The sequence below is a fragment of the Meleagris gallopavo genome, unplaced genomic scaffold, assembly GCF_000146605.3.
Source record: "Meleagris gallopavo isolate NT-WF06-2002-E0010 breed Aviagen turkey brand Nicholas breeding stock unplaced genomic scaffold, Turkey_5.1 ChrUn_random_7180001925710, whole genome shotgun sequence".
NCBI classification, from domain to species: Eukaryota; Metazoa; Chordata; class Aves; order Galliformes; family Phasianidae; genus Meleagris; species Meleagris gallopavo.
The window spans coordinates 1-15,308 of record NW_011188068.1 but is presented as its reverse complement, the minus strand read 5'-3'; the positions used below and the strand labels follow the sequence as shown (position 1 = coordinate 15,308).

At 36.1% G+C, this 15,308-nt stretch overlaps 1 protein-coding gene across 1 annotated transcript; it reads left to right on the top strand.

The window, feature by feature from the left end:
• Nucleotides 1-663: 663 nt before the first annotated feature.
• LOC104916634 (myosin-IIIa-like) lies at nucleotides 664-13,898 on the top strand (the record flags this gene model as incomplete). Its single annotated transcript, XM_031557664.1, has 10 exons — nucleotides 664-763; nucleotides 1,694-1,810; nucleotides 2,898-3,002; nucleotides 3,087-3,170; nucleotides 4,623-4,825; nucleotides 6,114-6,212; nucleotides 6,310-6,424; nucleotides 9,890-10,016; nucleotides 11,208-11,418; nucleotides 13,751-13,898. Coding segments are annotated over 10 exons (1,309 nt in total), but the record flags the coding sequence as incomplete, so codon positions are not given.
• Between the last annotated feature and the right edge of the window lie 1,410 nt (nucleotides 13,899-15,308).

Sequence of the window (15,308 nt, the reverse complement as noted above, 5' to 3'; positions counted from 1 at the left end):
AATTCCTTGTGCATCACTTGTTTTATATATATATAAAATATATATATATACACACACATAATTATATATATATATAATATATATATACACACACATAATAATTGTTATCAATTTCCTTTTCTCTATCTTAGTAAATAGATTTGTCTCAACACACAAGTTCTACTTTGTTTGTTTTTCTTCGATTTTCTTCCCTATCCCACTGGGAAGTGAGGGAGTGAGCAAATGACAATGTGGTGCTGAGTTACTGCAGGGTTAAACCACAATACATTTTAAGTTAAACTTTACTGAAATTTAATCCTAATAAAAAATATTTGAACTTTTAAAATGTGTTTCTAATTTATACTTTTTTTTTCCTTTAAAGTACAAGAAAATTCTTCTGGATTAGGATGTATTTCACATACTCCAGTGGTTCTGTAGCACTTTGCTCAACAGTCTGAGCAGCTCAGCCATCATTGCTAAGCTAGAAGTGTTACCATCCTGAATGCTCTGTCAGTACTAAAAAAAAAAAAAAAAAATTCCTGTTCTGTTGTTCAAACATTCATGTATTTGAATTCAGAACAATGGAAATATGTGATATTTTGGCTGAATTGCTGTCAAGGTGATTACAGATGCAAGATATACTCTGTTTCCTTACATCAAGAACATTTATTCTGTCTTTTCTAGATTTGAACGTATTCATACAAAGAAAGGGAACTACAGTAAGTCACTAGTTTCAAACCAAGAAGATGTAGATGATTTAGCCACCTTGGAGGTACTGGATGAGGTAAGAACTTTCTTTCTCATGTTTTCTTGAGGAGATATAATTGGATATTAGAACATAGAGTCATGCACTTCCATTGTGTAAGTGTACAATAGCATTTCACTTTATGCCAAACAATTTTAGATGAGATTTTTCTGGAATGATTCCAACTGTACGGTAAAACACCTTCTGCAGTTAAAACCTCCAATTGAGTAGTATAGTAGTACCATTTGTTTAACTGGATGTATATCACTAGATTTTATTCCAGCTAAATAGCTGATTTGTAATGATACGTTAACTTGAAATTGATCCAAGAACAAGCACATTGTCACCTGTTGCTTGTACATACAGAGTTGTCCTAAACTAGCTTACCATACTATTCCTAGGCTGGGTTCTTACTGATTTTCTTTGGTGCAGAGGTGCATTGAGATCAATTTATGTCAGCTGAGGCTCTGCCCTCCTCGGGAACCCCACTGGTTTGTCAAAGATCAAAAGCGAGTCTACTGTGAGGTGGGAAGCGTGCATAAAGATGGCGAGAAATCTGCTGTGTTTATGGCTTAAGGTTCAAAAACAGGAAGAAGAATCAGGCCACCACACATTATCTGCAGATGATAGAGGCCATCAGTGGTTGTAAACGGTCATTCTTCCTCTATCAGGCTGTACATAAATAAACTGGTACTGACTAAAACACTACTTATTAACTAATTTTTCTATAGCCACTTGGGGATTGGTAAGTGTACCTTGTTCAAAGGGAGTTTGGACACAAGCAATTATGAATGCCAGGGTGTTTGAAAGTATTACTTATCTGTGATTAAGATAATGCGTATTCCTGGCCATTAAAGTCTTATTTTTCTCTCCTCTTCACTCATTGTAACTATATTCATGTTTTGTCTGTTTTCCTTATATTATTTTTTTCCCCCTGTGAGACAGTGTTCTTTTTTTTTTCTCCATCAGAATACAGTGACAGAGCAGTTGCAGAAGAGTTATGCCAAGGATCAGATCTACACATATGTTGGGGACATTCTTATAGCTGTCAATCCATTTCGGAATGTAGACATTTATTCTTCACAGGTGTGAAAATTTAGTTTGATTCTTTTCTGCTGGCACTTATTTCCAAGAAAATATGACTGTTCATAAGTATAAAGTAAAGCTGTTCTTGAGATTTATTTCAATTCACTCTGAAAAAGAGTTACCAATACAGTAGTCGTTTTAATTTCCTGTTGATACACATCCCTATTGTGTTGAATTTTAACATAGAAATGAGAAACTAAAAAACAAAAACAAAAACAAAAAAACCTCTCTTCATGCCTACAGATGGCTTATGGCTTATATCATGTCTTAAGTGCCGATGGCTATATCTGAGCAAGTCACTTATTTTGATCAATAGATAGAAAAAGGATTTTTGAGGTCCCTGTTCTTTCAGTGACTTTTAGTATTCATTCTGAGTTGAGATAAATTGCGCTAAAATTCATGAGATTTGTTGACAAGATCACCACTACTATGAGCAGTTAGTTCAGAAGTAGTATTTGTACAGATGCATACATTAATTTGCCTGAATCTTATTCCTTTTGGTAGGAGGGAGCATTCCTCCTCCTCCATTTCCTGTGGAGAACTTCTGCCAGGGAAACTGGTTGCATGTAGAAGGTGGGGACGTTTCATCCCAAGAGAGCTGTGGAAATCATAACTATTTAATTGATCTGACAGTTCACAAAGCTATTAAGTAAAATTTTAACTTTTGTGAATTTGCCCTTTCACTATACAAAGGGAACAGATACTAAATTTTGGGTCATACATAATTTGCCATTATTAATTAATCAGTTACTTTTCTGAAGTTTAGACATCAGTATTATGCAGAAAAAGCAAGAGGATGTAAAGTGTCATTTCATTTTAAATTAAATAAATAAGGCAACATTATATTTATTCTAATAATTCAAGTTTTGTGGCATAAAGCTGGAAGCATACAAAATTATTTTTTATCTTTTTTAGCAGTTCTTATAGTACTAAATGCAGATCCACAATATAGTGAGTGCAGTAACTGCTCACTCAGAAGCAGCAATACTGCTCAAAAGGATGATGTACAGTAATTTGAAAATGAAAGTTAAGTGAAAAAAAGTCATTAAGGAGACAAAGATAATGTTTTCATTTTTCTTGTGCTTAGCATTCCAAACTGTATATTGGAGCCAAACGGACTGCCAACCCTCCTCATATTTTTGCTGTTGCTGACATTGGTTATCAGTCCATGGTGACATACAACTCTGATCAGGTAAAGATGAGGTGACCTATTTATATCTTTTACTAGGCTGAGAGATATGTAATGAGCTCAGACTTATGGTCTTGTTCTCTGCAGTGCATCGTTATTTCTGGGGAAAGTGGAGCTGGCAAGACACAAAGTGCCCATCTTCTAGTTCAGCAGCTCACTGTCCTGGGCAAGGTATGATTCAGTGGGGGAATGCTTCTGTAAGACTTTGGTATCTGAGATCTAATTGAATGACTGAATCCGGGGCAGGCATTGTTAGAGGACCAAGACAGTAAACATTTTCCAAAGAATTCCTATGAGTACCCCCTCCAGTGAGAGCTTATGCCAGTTTAGTTGAATGTTTTCTGATCACCCAAACTGTTAAATAAAATTATCTTAGAGCTTTTTGCCTCTCACCACAACCAGTTTGCTATCACTTGGATATGTTCATTCTGGGAAGTAATCATCATAATTAGCAGAACGGGATTTTGCATTTCCCAAGTGATATGCTAGCAAACTGATCCACTAGTGTGGTGCAGTGCAACTTTAAACAGATGGTAACATGGATTGTAAAAGCAGGCAAGCCATGTCAAGTGATGGACCGCAGAAACTGATTGTGTATTTCCACTTTCAGCCAGCCATCCATTCTGCAGAATGCTATATTGTGACATGCTTCATGGTATATGCATGCCTTTCTTTCCATATGCTTTATGTAGGAATGACCACTGATTATGAGTCTACTTATTCAAAAGTATAGTGGACAGCCAAGTATGTGTCAGTTTGTGAAAGTCCATTGTATCAAAGGCTCCATGTATATGAGCAATGGCACACTCTATTTGTGATGTAAGGCCTCTATTCATTCCATTGCAATTTGATGCCTTCTTAAATCTGCAGGGCCATGTTTCTTTGAGATTCATGGGAGGAAAGGGACCTGTGTATCTGATGAGGAAAATTAATTGATCAGTGTGATTGATAAAAACTCAAAGACAGCTTTTGTCTATACAAGGTGAAATATTTTTCCCTCTGAAATCTTATATTCCTTACTCCAATGAAAAACTCCTTCAGTGAAGGTATGCCTACATGTTTAAATGAAGGAGTGTACTCAGCTGGTTTTGTGTGAGCTGGCTTTCATCTCATTCATGCAGTTGCACTTGGAGTGAAAATGAGGAGGACAGGATCCAACCCCCATGTGGATACAATCTGTAATTGCTAGTCTGTGCCACAGCACCTGTGCTCTTGTCACCCACACTAATGAGTCAAGGTGTGAGATGTGCCTTACCTTGTTACAGAAACAGATTGATCTGTTCTTTGACTGTAGCAAAGCAGCAAGATTAGATGAATGGCTGAATAAACAACAGATAGCACACCCATTTGTTCATTTCTGTTCGGAAGCTTATGCCCAACTCCAAGTATTGAAGGAGTCCCATTGACATAATGCTCATGAAGCAAAGCCTGTGTGTAAGGGTTGTATTGCACGGGGTTCACTCACTGATACAGGAAAAAAAAGGAAAAAGGCTCAAATGCAACATTTTGAACTACACAAAAGTCACACTACATGGTGCAAACTGGAATAGGAAAGAAGCACTTAAGAAGGAATGTATTTGAATGATTACTGCTAATTTTAAGCACTGTCTTTCTCATATCTAGGCTAATAACAGGACTCTACAGGAGAAAATCCTCCAGGTGAATAACCTTGTAGAAGCATTTGGAAATGCAGGCACTATCATCAATGATAACTCCAGCAGATTTGGAAAATATTTGGAAATGAAATTTACTTGTGGTGGCACTGTAGTAGGAGCTCAGATTTCAGAGTACCTCCTTGAAAAATCCAGAGTTGTCCACCAGGCAGTGTAAGTATAAAAGTATAAAAATAATTTTTCACCTCATTTGAGGCTTACAGAGAAGGCTTACAATAATGGAAATTATCTCAGGACAAAATAGAAGGAAGAGTAAAGAGTACTGTGAGGGCTTTGTGTGGTTGTGTTGTGATGTGGCTTTTTACATAAATGATATATGAACAGTTAATAGTTCTGTCAGCTAATTGAAAACTACTCCCATTTTTTTTTCATTGCCTCCACGGTTGCTTAAACAAATCCCATGAAGGTTCATATCTGATGTATAAAAGGTATATTGGAATATCTAAAGAATTAAAAGCTTTCTAATGGTTCTTTGTGGAAATTATGGAGAAATCGAAATTTTACTTTGACGCAAACTTTTAGTATTATATAAATTATGTGGCTTTGCCTTAATTGCTTTATGTTTCCTCTAGTATTTTAGATTTGTTTGCAAAATGTTCATTTTCTACTTTGGCGAATTTAGTTGGATCTGGTTTATGCAGGATTACAGACCAAGTGCAATACAGAGCCATTTCTGTTGTGTGTATATCTCATAAGAGAAAAATTAAATGGCATTTCTAATGTATTAAAATTATTGAAATGTATTTTCTATCATGATATATAGTAAAACTATTATACTTACTCTGTTTCTATCTTAGTAATGATAGAAAAGATAGAGCTTGAGACAAGGAATCTTGTTGTTTTACATTTTTCTGCTTACTGGTCTTTTCTCATTTTTATTCGTTCTGTATGACTTTGTTGTCTGTTGCGTATTTCTGGTATGAATGATTTCTGAATCTCACTGGCAATTTTTTTATTAACAATTTAAAGTTAGATGCAGGTTTATAAAAAGCTTTTTTTTCATTCCCGAGTTGAACATAAGCACAGAAAGTGCTTTTTCAGGATAAAATTAGCTTTTTCCCTAAAATATTACCTTTTTCTTAACTTAATATGTGTTTTTTTTTCCTGTCACCATTAGTTGGTATTTACATTTTGCCACATGCTGAGACAGGTGGTCAGCAAACCATTTAGGTGCCTCAAATGTTCTTTGGGTAGGTGTTTAGAGATCTGAATTCACAGGAAAATGCTGCTGAACTGGTTAGCCTGAGAGGCACTATAGGAGGTTAGTGCTTGAAGCATGAATTTCAAGGACTCCTGAAGCTGTTGGTGGAGAGCATTGTTCTCTCTGCTGGCAATTCAAGTGAGCCTTGTCCTTTACCTTAATAGCATTTAATTATAGCGTGTATGTCATCAGTAAATGTGACATAGATACACTTCTAAACAAGTTTCTTTCTTGTTGCAGAGGAGAGAAAAATTTCCATATTTTTTATTATATTTATGCTGGTCTTGCAGAAAAGAAAAAACTGGCACATTACAAATTGCCAGAATATAGACCTCCCAGGTAATACTGTTTATTTTTACAAAAATTGATTCCTTAGAAATGTGATGGTGTTGAATTCCTAACCTCGTTTAAATTCTAACTCTGTCAACTCTTCCAGATATCTGCAAAACGATCATTTCAGAATAGTGCAAGACTTTATGAACAATAGCTTTTATAAGTCGCAGTTCGAATTAATTGAACAGTGCTTCAAAGTCATAGGTTTTACACTGGAGGTGAGTGCTGATAACCCTTTCTAATGAATTTTAATGGCTACCTTGATAAGGGAAAACATGAATAAAAAATTGAAATAATCACCCTTGTTATTTTCCTCCTTTAGCAGTAGTGTTTTTATGATATTACGTGGTCAACTTGCTGTTATATGCTACATTTAAATTTTTAAGGTTTTAAGGCATAGATAAACTAATAAAATGATGTTAGTCAACAAGGCTTTGATGATCGTGAACACAGCACAGCTGAGTGATTGGGGAAAGAAGGCTTTTGCAAATTAAATGCATAGAAAATGTTGTAACTGTTTATTAGTCTATAATTTTGGGACTACGAATATGAGCTTCATCTCTGGTTTAAGATGATGTCCATGGTGAGAGTTCTAAAAATTCATTGAGTTTATCTGGGTTTTGATGAACTCAATAAATTTTCACAACTCCAGAGACAAAGTTGAGTGAAGTTTTTACATTCCTTTAGAGTGGATCTGATCACTGAACATTAACTGAACCCATTCTTCCTTTATCATCTCATACCATTGCTCTATTGGCCATTAAATCCTTCTCACCAGGCTGTTTTTCATGTAATTGTAGTTAAAACCATGCCTCTGTACTTATAAAATATGACGCAAGGGAAATAAACCCCATCCTGCACCCTTGTTCTCTCATTTTAGAAGCTGTGCATCTTGGCTATAGTTTACCACTGACTTTATCAATCACAAATGATAGCAGGAACACAACCCATATGATATCTGTGAAATATAGAACTATTGCTGCAGAATGGATGCATGTTTTAGTCTGTCTATCAAAATCATATTTTGTAAGAAGTTTTTCTCGGAAAACTACTCTGTTAATTTCAGGATGTCTTGTTTCCTTCAATATTTTTGAATTGGTAGCAGAACATCCATTCTGTTCCTCCATACTCCTTCTACATTAAGCTGCAGTAACAGCAGAGTTCACAGTCTCTTTCTCCTCTGTGTGCTTATTCATAACTGCTCGTAATAATATCACACATCCTTTCACACCTGTACTTTTCAGCACTCTAGAAGCAGCCTGGGAGGATATGCACAATTCAGCACTGGTAGCAGTTTTATCTCACCAAAAACCTTGATATGCCCTAATTAATACTGTGTAAAGCAAGTAGTCTGTTCTTGTTCCACACTCTTTTGTTCACTTTGATAGATGGAAAGAATAGTCCTGATCATCCAGAAGAGGAGACCATTCTTACAAATTAAAGATTCACTTCTAATACCATCACTGGCTGCATTAAGCAGATGTAGCACGCGTCTTCATTCAGTTTCCTCAGTAAGCCACAATGAGCTTAATCTGTGAATGATTATTATTATGACTTGCCACAATTTCAGAAGTAGGTGAAGCAACATAAATAATCTGTGGCTACAAGTGAGCCCCATCCATGATAATCTGTCTTACATTCTCCATTGGTTGAATTAGCCTGTCTGATGTTGTGTTTGCAAGAGTGAAGGAACAGAGGAATCTTTCTTAGTTGAGGCTCTGATACAGGATACAAGGAAACTGTAAGGAACTAGCACTTGTATGTCTCTCCAGAGCTGCCAAGAGGACATTGCTTTCTCTATTTCTGCATCAGGTGGCAGAGCAGGATGCCAGCAGGGAAGGGAAGTTTGACTTGTTTCCAAATGGTGGCAGAGGTGTGAATAAGTGTTTGTTTTCGTGTTTACATACTGCTTCCCAACCCTTCCGAGTGAACTCAGGATGTCTACACCACTCTCTTTAGAGGAGTGATGGCTATTGCCAGAAATAAGAGTGTGTATGTACAGGGATGATTTCTTTTCTATTAGGAAAAAAATGCTGTACAACAGAGTTCCTTTTCTAAGTTATTTATTTCTAACTAGCCTTGAGCTTTTATATTCACCCTGCAGTGCCAAGGAAGATCTATATATACATATTCTGTATTTTATTATCAGAAAGCCTTGAATAAAATATCTTCTTCAGTTAAAACTAAGACCTAAATAAAGATTTCATTCTTTAAAATTTGTTTTTAACTGCCTCACAGCCATTAATAGTAACTGTCCATATCCCAGCCTTAAAATCACACTGTTTCATCTCAAGTTGCAAGGCAAAGTTAATAGAAAGAACTGGCTGAGGTGAGCAGTAATCATGCTGTATAAAACAGATCAAGCCAGATTTAGAACACGGTGGGAAAGGGAATAGAACTGTCAGCAGCAATACATACTGTACAGCATAATGGCAGAAGTTAAGCTCTTCATTTTCTGTGTTTTATGTGTCCCTAAGCTTAAAATGTAAATGATTGCTTAAAGCCTACATCAGCTGTGAGTCAATTATCCTGAGCATAATTTTCGAGTGTGCTCATATAGTTTGTCTTGCTGTCACTGGAATAATTAATTTATTAACTGCTAGATTAACTTCTCTGAAAGTGCTGAAAACAAGACCGAGTCCTCTAGAACAATTAAGTAAGGATTGTATCGGAGTAAATGATGCCTGACATGGAACCAGCAAACTACTGAATATCAGGAATAAAATGCTGTGGAATTATGAAAATTGTCATTTTAAAATACTAATCAAAGTTATAAAACTGCTTATTGTAAAACAACCATAAAACTTACAAAACTGGTCTTTATAAAATGCACTATTACTCTGTGCCTCAGAGTGTGTAGTACTGGAGATTGCTAGCTTAAAACTGGGTCTGTTTTACAGGAACACTTCAGCATTTCTGAGTAGAAAATACAGATCATTGAGTATACTGAAAAATGTTCACAGTTCAGGTGAAAATTCACAGCTGAAAATTGGCATTTCAAAATCTATGTGCAAAGAATACCTTATTTCATTCATTACAAATCTTGTAATCAGATTTTGTCCTATGTAATTACTTAAAATCATTTACTGTAGGTATCACTTTGCTGTCCAGACTAATATTAGCCCTATTTCAAGGCAGAATCTCTGGAACCTACTGAAACATTTGAAATCTATACATTTCAGTTTAAATATACTTAAATACAGTCCACACCAAAGTACTGTGGTGAGTATTCTGTTCCTTAGTGACATTTTGAAAAATTCTCTGCTAAATAGAGATGTGAGTTCTCACTCTTCTCCCAGTGAAGCTCTTTTCCTGATGACATTGATGGAGTGGTTGCAGGCCTATTATTATTTGGAGTACTCTGTTTCCGTGATCCAAGAAACTTAAATGCAGATTTTTAAAATATTTTTGCTGATGTAGGTATTACATTTTTAGACAAGATTGAGTCTGCAGACATGGTGAAGGGTGGAAATAATAATCCTCTGTGTTCCCTCTACTTGTACAGAACAGGGAATAATTGCTTGGGAAAGTATTCCTAAAAGAAATAGCCATGTGGCAGACAACGGGAGAAAGTGTTCCAAGCTTAGGAAAGAACATGTGGATAACCATCACATGCACCCAAGTGAGAAGCCTCTCAGGCTACTAAGTGTTACATCTATTTTTTTTGTATATATACTTTCCAGGAACTTGGAAGCGTATACAGTGTTCTGGCTGCCATTCTAAATGTGGGTAACATTGAATTTTCTGCAGTGGTATCTGAACACATGATTGACAAGAGCAACATTTCCAATCCAGTAGCCCTTGAAAATTGTGAGTTTTTTCTTGCTTTGAATTTGTTTTCCTTTTAGCATTTTAGTAGCAAATGTCTTTCATTGTGAAAAGTTATCAATGAGGGCTGTATTCACATGGAAATTTTGCAAGAGGAATTAAATGTTGGAATTAGATTAATTCCAGGCTCACCTGAATTCAAATGTAAGAAGAAAAAAAAAAAAACCGTTTTATGTGACTAACTAGTTTGCTGGCATTCAGAAAACACGACAAACATTGCAGGTGCTTGAAAAGAAAATCATTGGAATTTTTCCAAGGTTATTTGAACATTTGAAGGAGAACCTCATTAACATTTTGAATATTTTTTTCAGTTTATTTCATGGATCTTCATTATTTGTTCCATGCACGTACATGTTGAACTGCATCTAACTAATTATTTGGAAGGGTTACCTTACACTTCTGGTTGTAATTAGCTGGAGAAGGAGAGGAGCAATGATTCTCAAGGAAGTTGCTACTCTTTCTCAGTAATTACAGATGAGGAGTCTATGAACTCTTCATGCTATCTTCTTACACATTTTCTTGTCATAGAAAAATGTCGTGCAACTGGGAAAGAAGCAAAAGGAGACAGCTGCAGATTACAGGGATGGAATATAACAGAGGGATATTCACGCCTCACAACTTTCATGCTCCCAACAGTCACCTAGATTCCCTAGCATTTCTCCATAGACAGTTTGGAGAAGCAGCCTCCTTGATGGAATAGTTTAGAGCATCTAAATGCCTGTGCTTTGAATTGCTGATTGCTGTTAAAATTGAGAGGTTTAGATTTTATGTTGAGGGACATTTTTCACTGACAGGTTGGTGAAGTGCTGAAACAGGCAGCCCAGAGAAGTTATAGATGCTCCAGTCCTGGATGGGATCTTGGGCAGCCCGATTTAGTGCCTGATTCAGTGGCTGAAAACCCTACTCAGGGCATGGGGGTTTGAACTAGATGGTCTTGGAGGTCCCTTCCGACCCAAGCCATTCTATGATTCTGTAATACAGCAAAAGGCAGAAAGGCTGATGACTGAAATAGGTACTGACCATCGGTTTGTATGAACACCCCCACTTGCAGGTTTAATTTAAGACTTTGATTCAGCCACTGTTTGGTAGTACGTTATACTTGCAGCCTTGACGACAAAAGTGTGTGTTTTTTTCTTCAGAAGTCTGCCTCTGAGCTGTGACCTTATCTTCCAGGTGCATCCTTGCTGTGTATTCAGGCAGACGAGCTGCAAGAGGCCCTCACTTCTCACTGTGTAGTGACTCGAGGAGAAACAATTATTCGTCCCAATACTGTGGAAAAAGCCACTGATGTCAGAGATGCAATGGCCAAAGCTCTCTATGGGCGCCTGTTCAGCTGGATAGTCAATCGCATCAACACTCTTCTCAAACCTGACAAACATTTAAGGTAAAATGTACTTTTCCAGAATAAAGAAAAATCTTCTATGGAAGGAGTGTGGTCTACATTGAAGTATTTAGTGTTCTCATGTTAAATGATGTTTTTTATACTATTTATATTATGCATTGGCAATACAGTAGATACAGATAGTACAGCATCTGGCGTTTTTCTGTTTAACCTTTACTCATTTAACAATTTGTAGATTATGTGTAACTATTGAAATTATTATTTTTTCCTTTAAACTGTCGACCACATTGGTCAAATTCTGCTCTCATGTGCACCCACATTGTTCCTTATATTGTGATTATTGCTTTTATATACACACAAATATACATCAGGGTAGTTTCCAAAGCCAGTTACTGAGCTAAATGCCCACGCTGTCTTACAGGGTGACGTTTTAAACACACAGATGAGAAAGATCCTGGGAATGAGATTTTAATGCATTTTGCTAATTAATTAAAGAAGAAATAACGCAGCTTGCATTGTAGATCCTGTAGGTCAGGGCTCTTTCTGGCTGGGAATATCAATGATGAAGCATGAACTTGAAACAGAATGTCAATAACAAATAGCTTTGCAAATCTAAATTTTTCTGGATTTTGTATTTTTGAAGCATCAAATGAAAGTCAAGGCTGCAATCCTAAAATCTATCTAAACTTTCAAAAATTTGGTTACCACAGGGCAGCAATAAGCAGAACTTTAATCAGTAGATAGTTGAATAAAATACATGACAGATGAGGCAGCATTGCTAATGCGTGCCTCTCTTTGAGAAGAGTCTTTTTCAAATTGAATACTTACCATGCTGGTGAGTATGGAGAATGTTTGACCTGAAATTCTTGCTATAAACAAACAAATAACAACAACAAACAAAAACAAAAGTCTACACTGTTTTTTGTGGTAGTAAAATAATTAATAATTTGTATTTATTTCCTTCTTTTTTTTTAAATTTAGTTCTGAAGAGGAAAGACAATTTCCAGATAGACAAAGTAGTCACCAATATAGGTCAAAATCAGCAAATGTCTTTGGTCACAGTCTCATAGAATCATAGTAAATCCCACTTTGAAAGGGAATCACAAGGATCGTTGAGTCCAGCTGCTGGCTCCACACAGAATCATCCAGTAAAATAGTATTTGTAAATTTGTATTATTTGCCAGAGCAGGACATGTGCCTTTAAATTTTGCTTATTGTTTCCTCTTTTAAGTCTTCTCAATGCACTTGCAGGGGCAGGAAACAATAAAAAAGATGCCAGCCGTAGAAGTTGTATGATTCTCTTTGCAGTGGTGCTCAGGGTCAGAGACATTGTGCACAACCTAGAGCCCAGGAGCTGCCCCTGCCCATCAGCTGCACTGTGCAGTGATGGAGTGCTGGCACAGGGACCAGAGAGGCTGTGAGGTTTCCGCCTACTAAGGGGATTTCTAAAGGCTGCATGCACATGGGCCTGGGCACCCTGCTCGGATTGACCTTGCTGGGAGCAGGGCTGTGCTAGAGGAACCAGTTACTGAAAACAGAAACTGAATCTGTTTCATTTGACCCAAACTTGGCCTTGCAGTCCGTACACAGATTCTTGGCATGTGGTGCTGCAGAGCTAGCAAAAATGAGAGCCAGAGCCAGCACAGCCCAAGTGCCCCAGTGCCAGCTGCACACACAGACATCACACATGCATTCACTACAAAGATACAGCTACGTTGAGAGCAAAACACAGCAAGAACTTTCATTTGGCACTTCTGACTTATTTTGGAAATAGCACAAAAAGAGATAAGGAATAGCCAGAAGAAAAGTTCTGCGTGTGGTCGTTCCATGAGGAAATACTTCAGTTTGTGAGATGGCCTTCACAAAGATGTTCAAGTGCTCAATATACAAGTAGTTATTTAGATGCATAGGAGGTCTAGCTATTCTTTCTTTAGACTTTCCTGTTAAAATAAGAAGTTTAAAGTGTTGTGAATATGTAATAAGAAGAAATAATATCTAGTGTCTTTAGTTCCAAAGAACAATTGAATAAGGCCTGTTTGCGTACAAAAGGAACAAAAAGAACCTCATGTTGTTTCTGTACCATCAGCTTTTTACAGTAGATTATTAACTAGCACATATTAATCAAATTTGAAGTCTTCTTCACACTTATAAATTGAATTGGGCATTAGATGATTCAGAGTATCTGGTTTGCAGATAGAGATGTCTTTGGATTTATGTGCATTTATTGTATTTCAAATAAAAATTGATTTTTTTTAAAAGAAAAATCTGATTTAGTAAAGGCTATTCCGTTCATTTGCTGTACAGATATGGCTTATGATTTGCTTTCACAAAACAATTATGAGTATAGTTAATGTCAAATAATTAATCTTTGCAGTGGAAGTGATGATGGTTTGAACATTGGAATTCTTGATATCTTTGGCTTTGAGAATTTCAAGAAGAATTCTTTTGAACAACTCTGTATCAACATTGCCAATGAACAGATTCAGTTCTACTTCAATCAACACGTCTTTGCCTGGGAACAGGTATGTGTTGAATTTTGTGATTAAGATTTAATATTGCTGAACATATAAAAGCTTGTTTTAAGGAATGACTTTGTTTCTTCTCCATAGGAAATTGTAAATTGCAGATCCTAACGAATGTTTTCTGAATATGTATTATATGAAGCACTGTTGGATTGCTATTTGCAAGTAAAATGCCTACATAAAATACATCAAACTTGAAATGTACAGTATCTAAGCAACATGACACAGTGATGATCATTCTGGTGCTAATGCAGTGTTGTTTTCCTGAGGAATAATGTATCGTATGGTTCTACAGTAAAAAAAAAATAAATGAGTAGTGAAATAATTATTGAAGTGCAGTGTTCATAATAACTTGCTAATAAGCTTAATGAACATTGAAATTCCATAAATAAAAAAAAAGGAAATCTTGATCTTAATTTGTTCTTGTTCAGGAGCTAGCTCATCTAAGCTAAATAACGATGGATTTAATCAAAATAATTTTATGTGAAACAGAGAATAGAAATGCAGTTATAAAAGTTTATTAAATTGTAGAGGACTAAAAAACCTCAGAAAAAGATCACCTCAATTTTATAAACTATTTCATGTGACTCATCTTTAAACCATTATTCAGTATTGTTATTTGAAGAAATTGCATGTCTGGGGAAAAAATAATGATTTCATTGGAAGTAGATATATTCACTATTGTCACTGATTTCTTTTCTGTACCTGAGTCTGAAAACTAATAATAGCTTTGCTTTCCTTGGAGGTGCAACCTGCTAAAAATATAGCTTCAGAAGTGATGGGAAAGGTATGTTAGGATGTGGTCAAAGATCCTATGCTTTGTTATTCAGAAAGTTCCCCAGTCAGCCTCTCTGAAGATCTTCATTGCCATACAAAGATGTCCTTGCATAAATTACAAAGAGCAATCACCCCCAGCCTTTAGGAACTAGCACTCCCACTGAAACTGCCTGAAAAGAATGAATGAGTAATGTCATAACGTCTTATATAACATTTACTGGAGTGACATAAGTAGCCAAAACAGTAGACCAAAATACAAATGGATTGTACCACTCCTGTCAACTGATCTAAGAAAAATTGGCCTTACTGCTCTCGTATCATTTTTTGTTAGTCTTGTTGCATTGATACAGTAAATAAGAAGAGCCTGGGTAGGATGTAAAGAAGAATTGCCTCTAGTTTTCCTAAGGAAGTTTTTTTTTTTCCCCCGTGAGTGACCACAGACTTACAATAACTCCTGACTGTTTCTCCTTTAGTTTTTTGCACCAAGTGATGCTGAAAATTTTCTACAGGAATGACATTTATGAAGACAATTACACAATATTGAGAAATCCTTTTTATTGAATGTTTTCTGTAGCGTTTAGTGTCACTGTAGTACCCCTAATGTGACTTTATTAGTTTTTAATATTCTTTTCC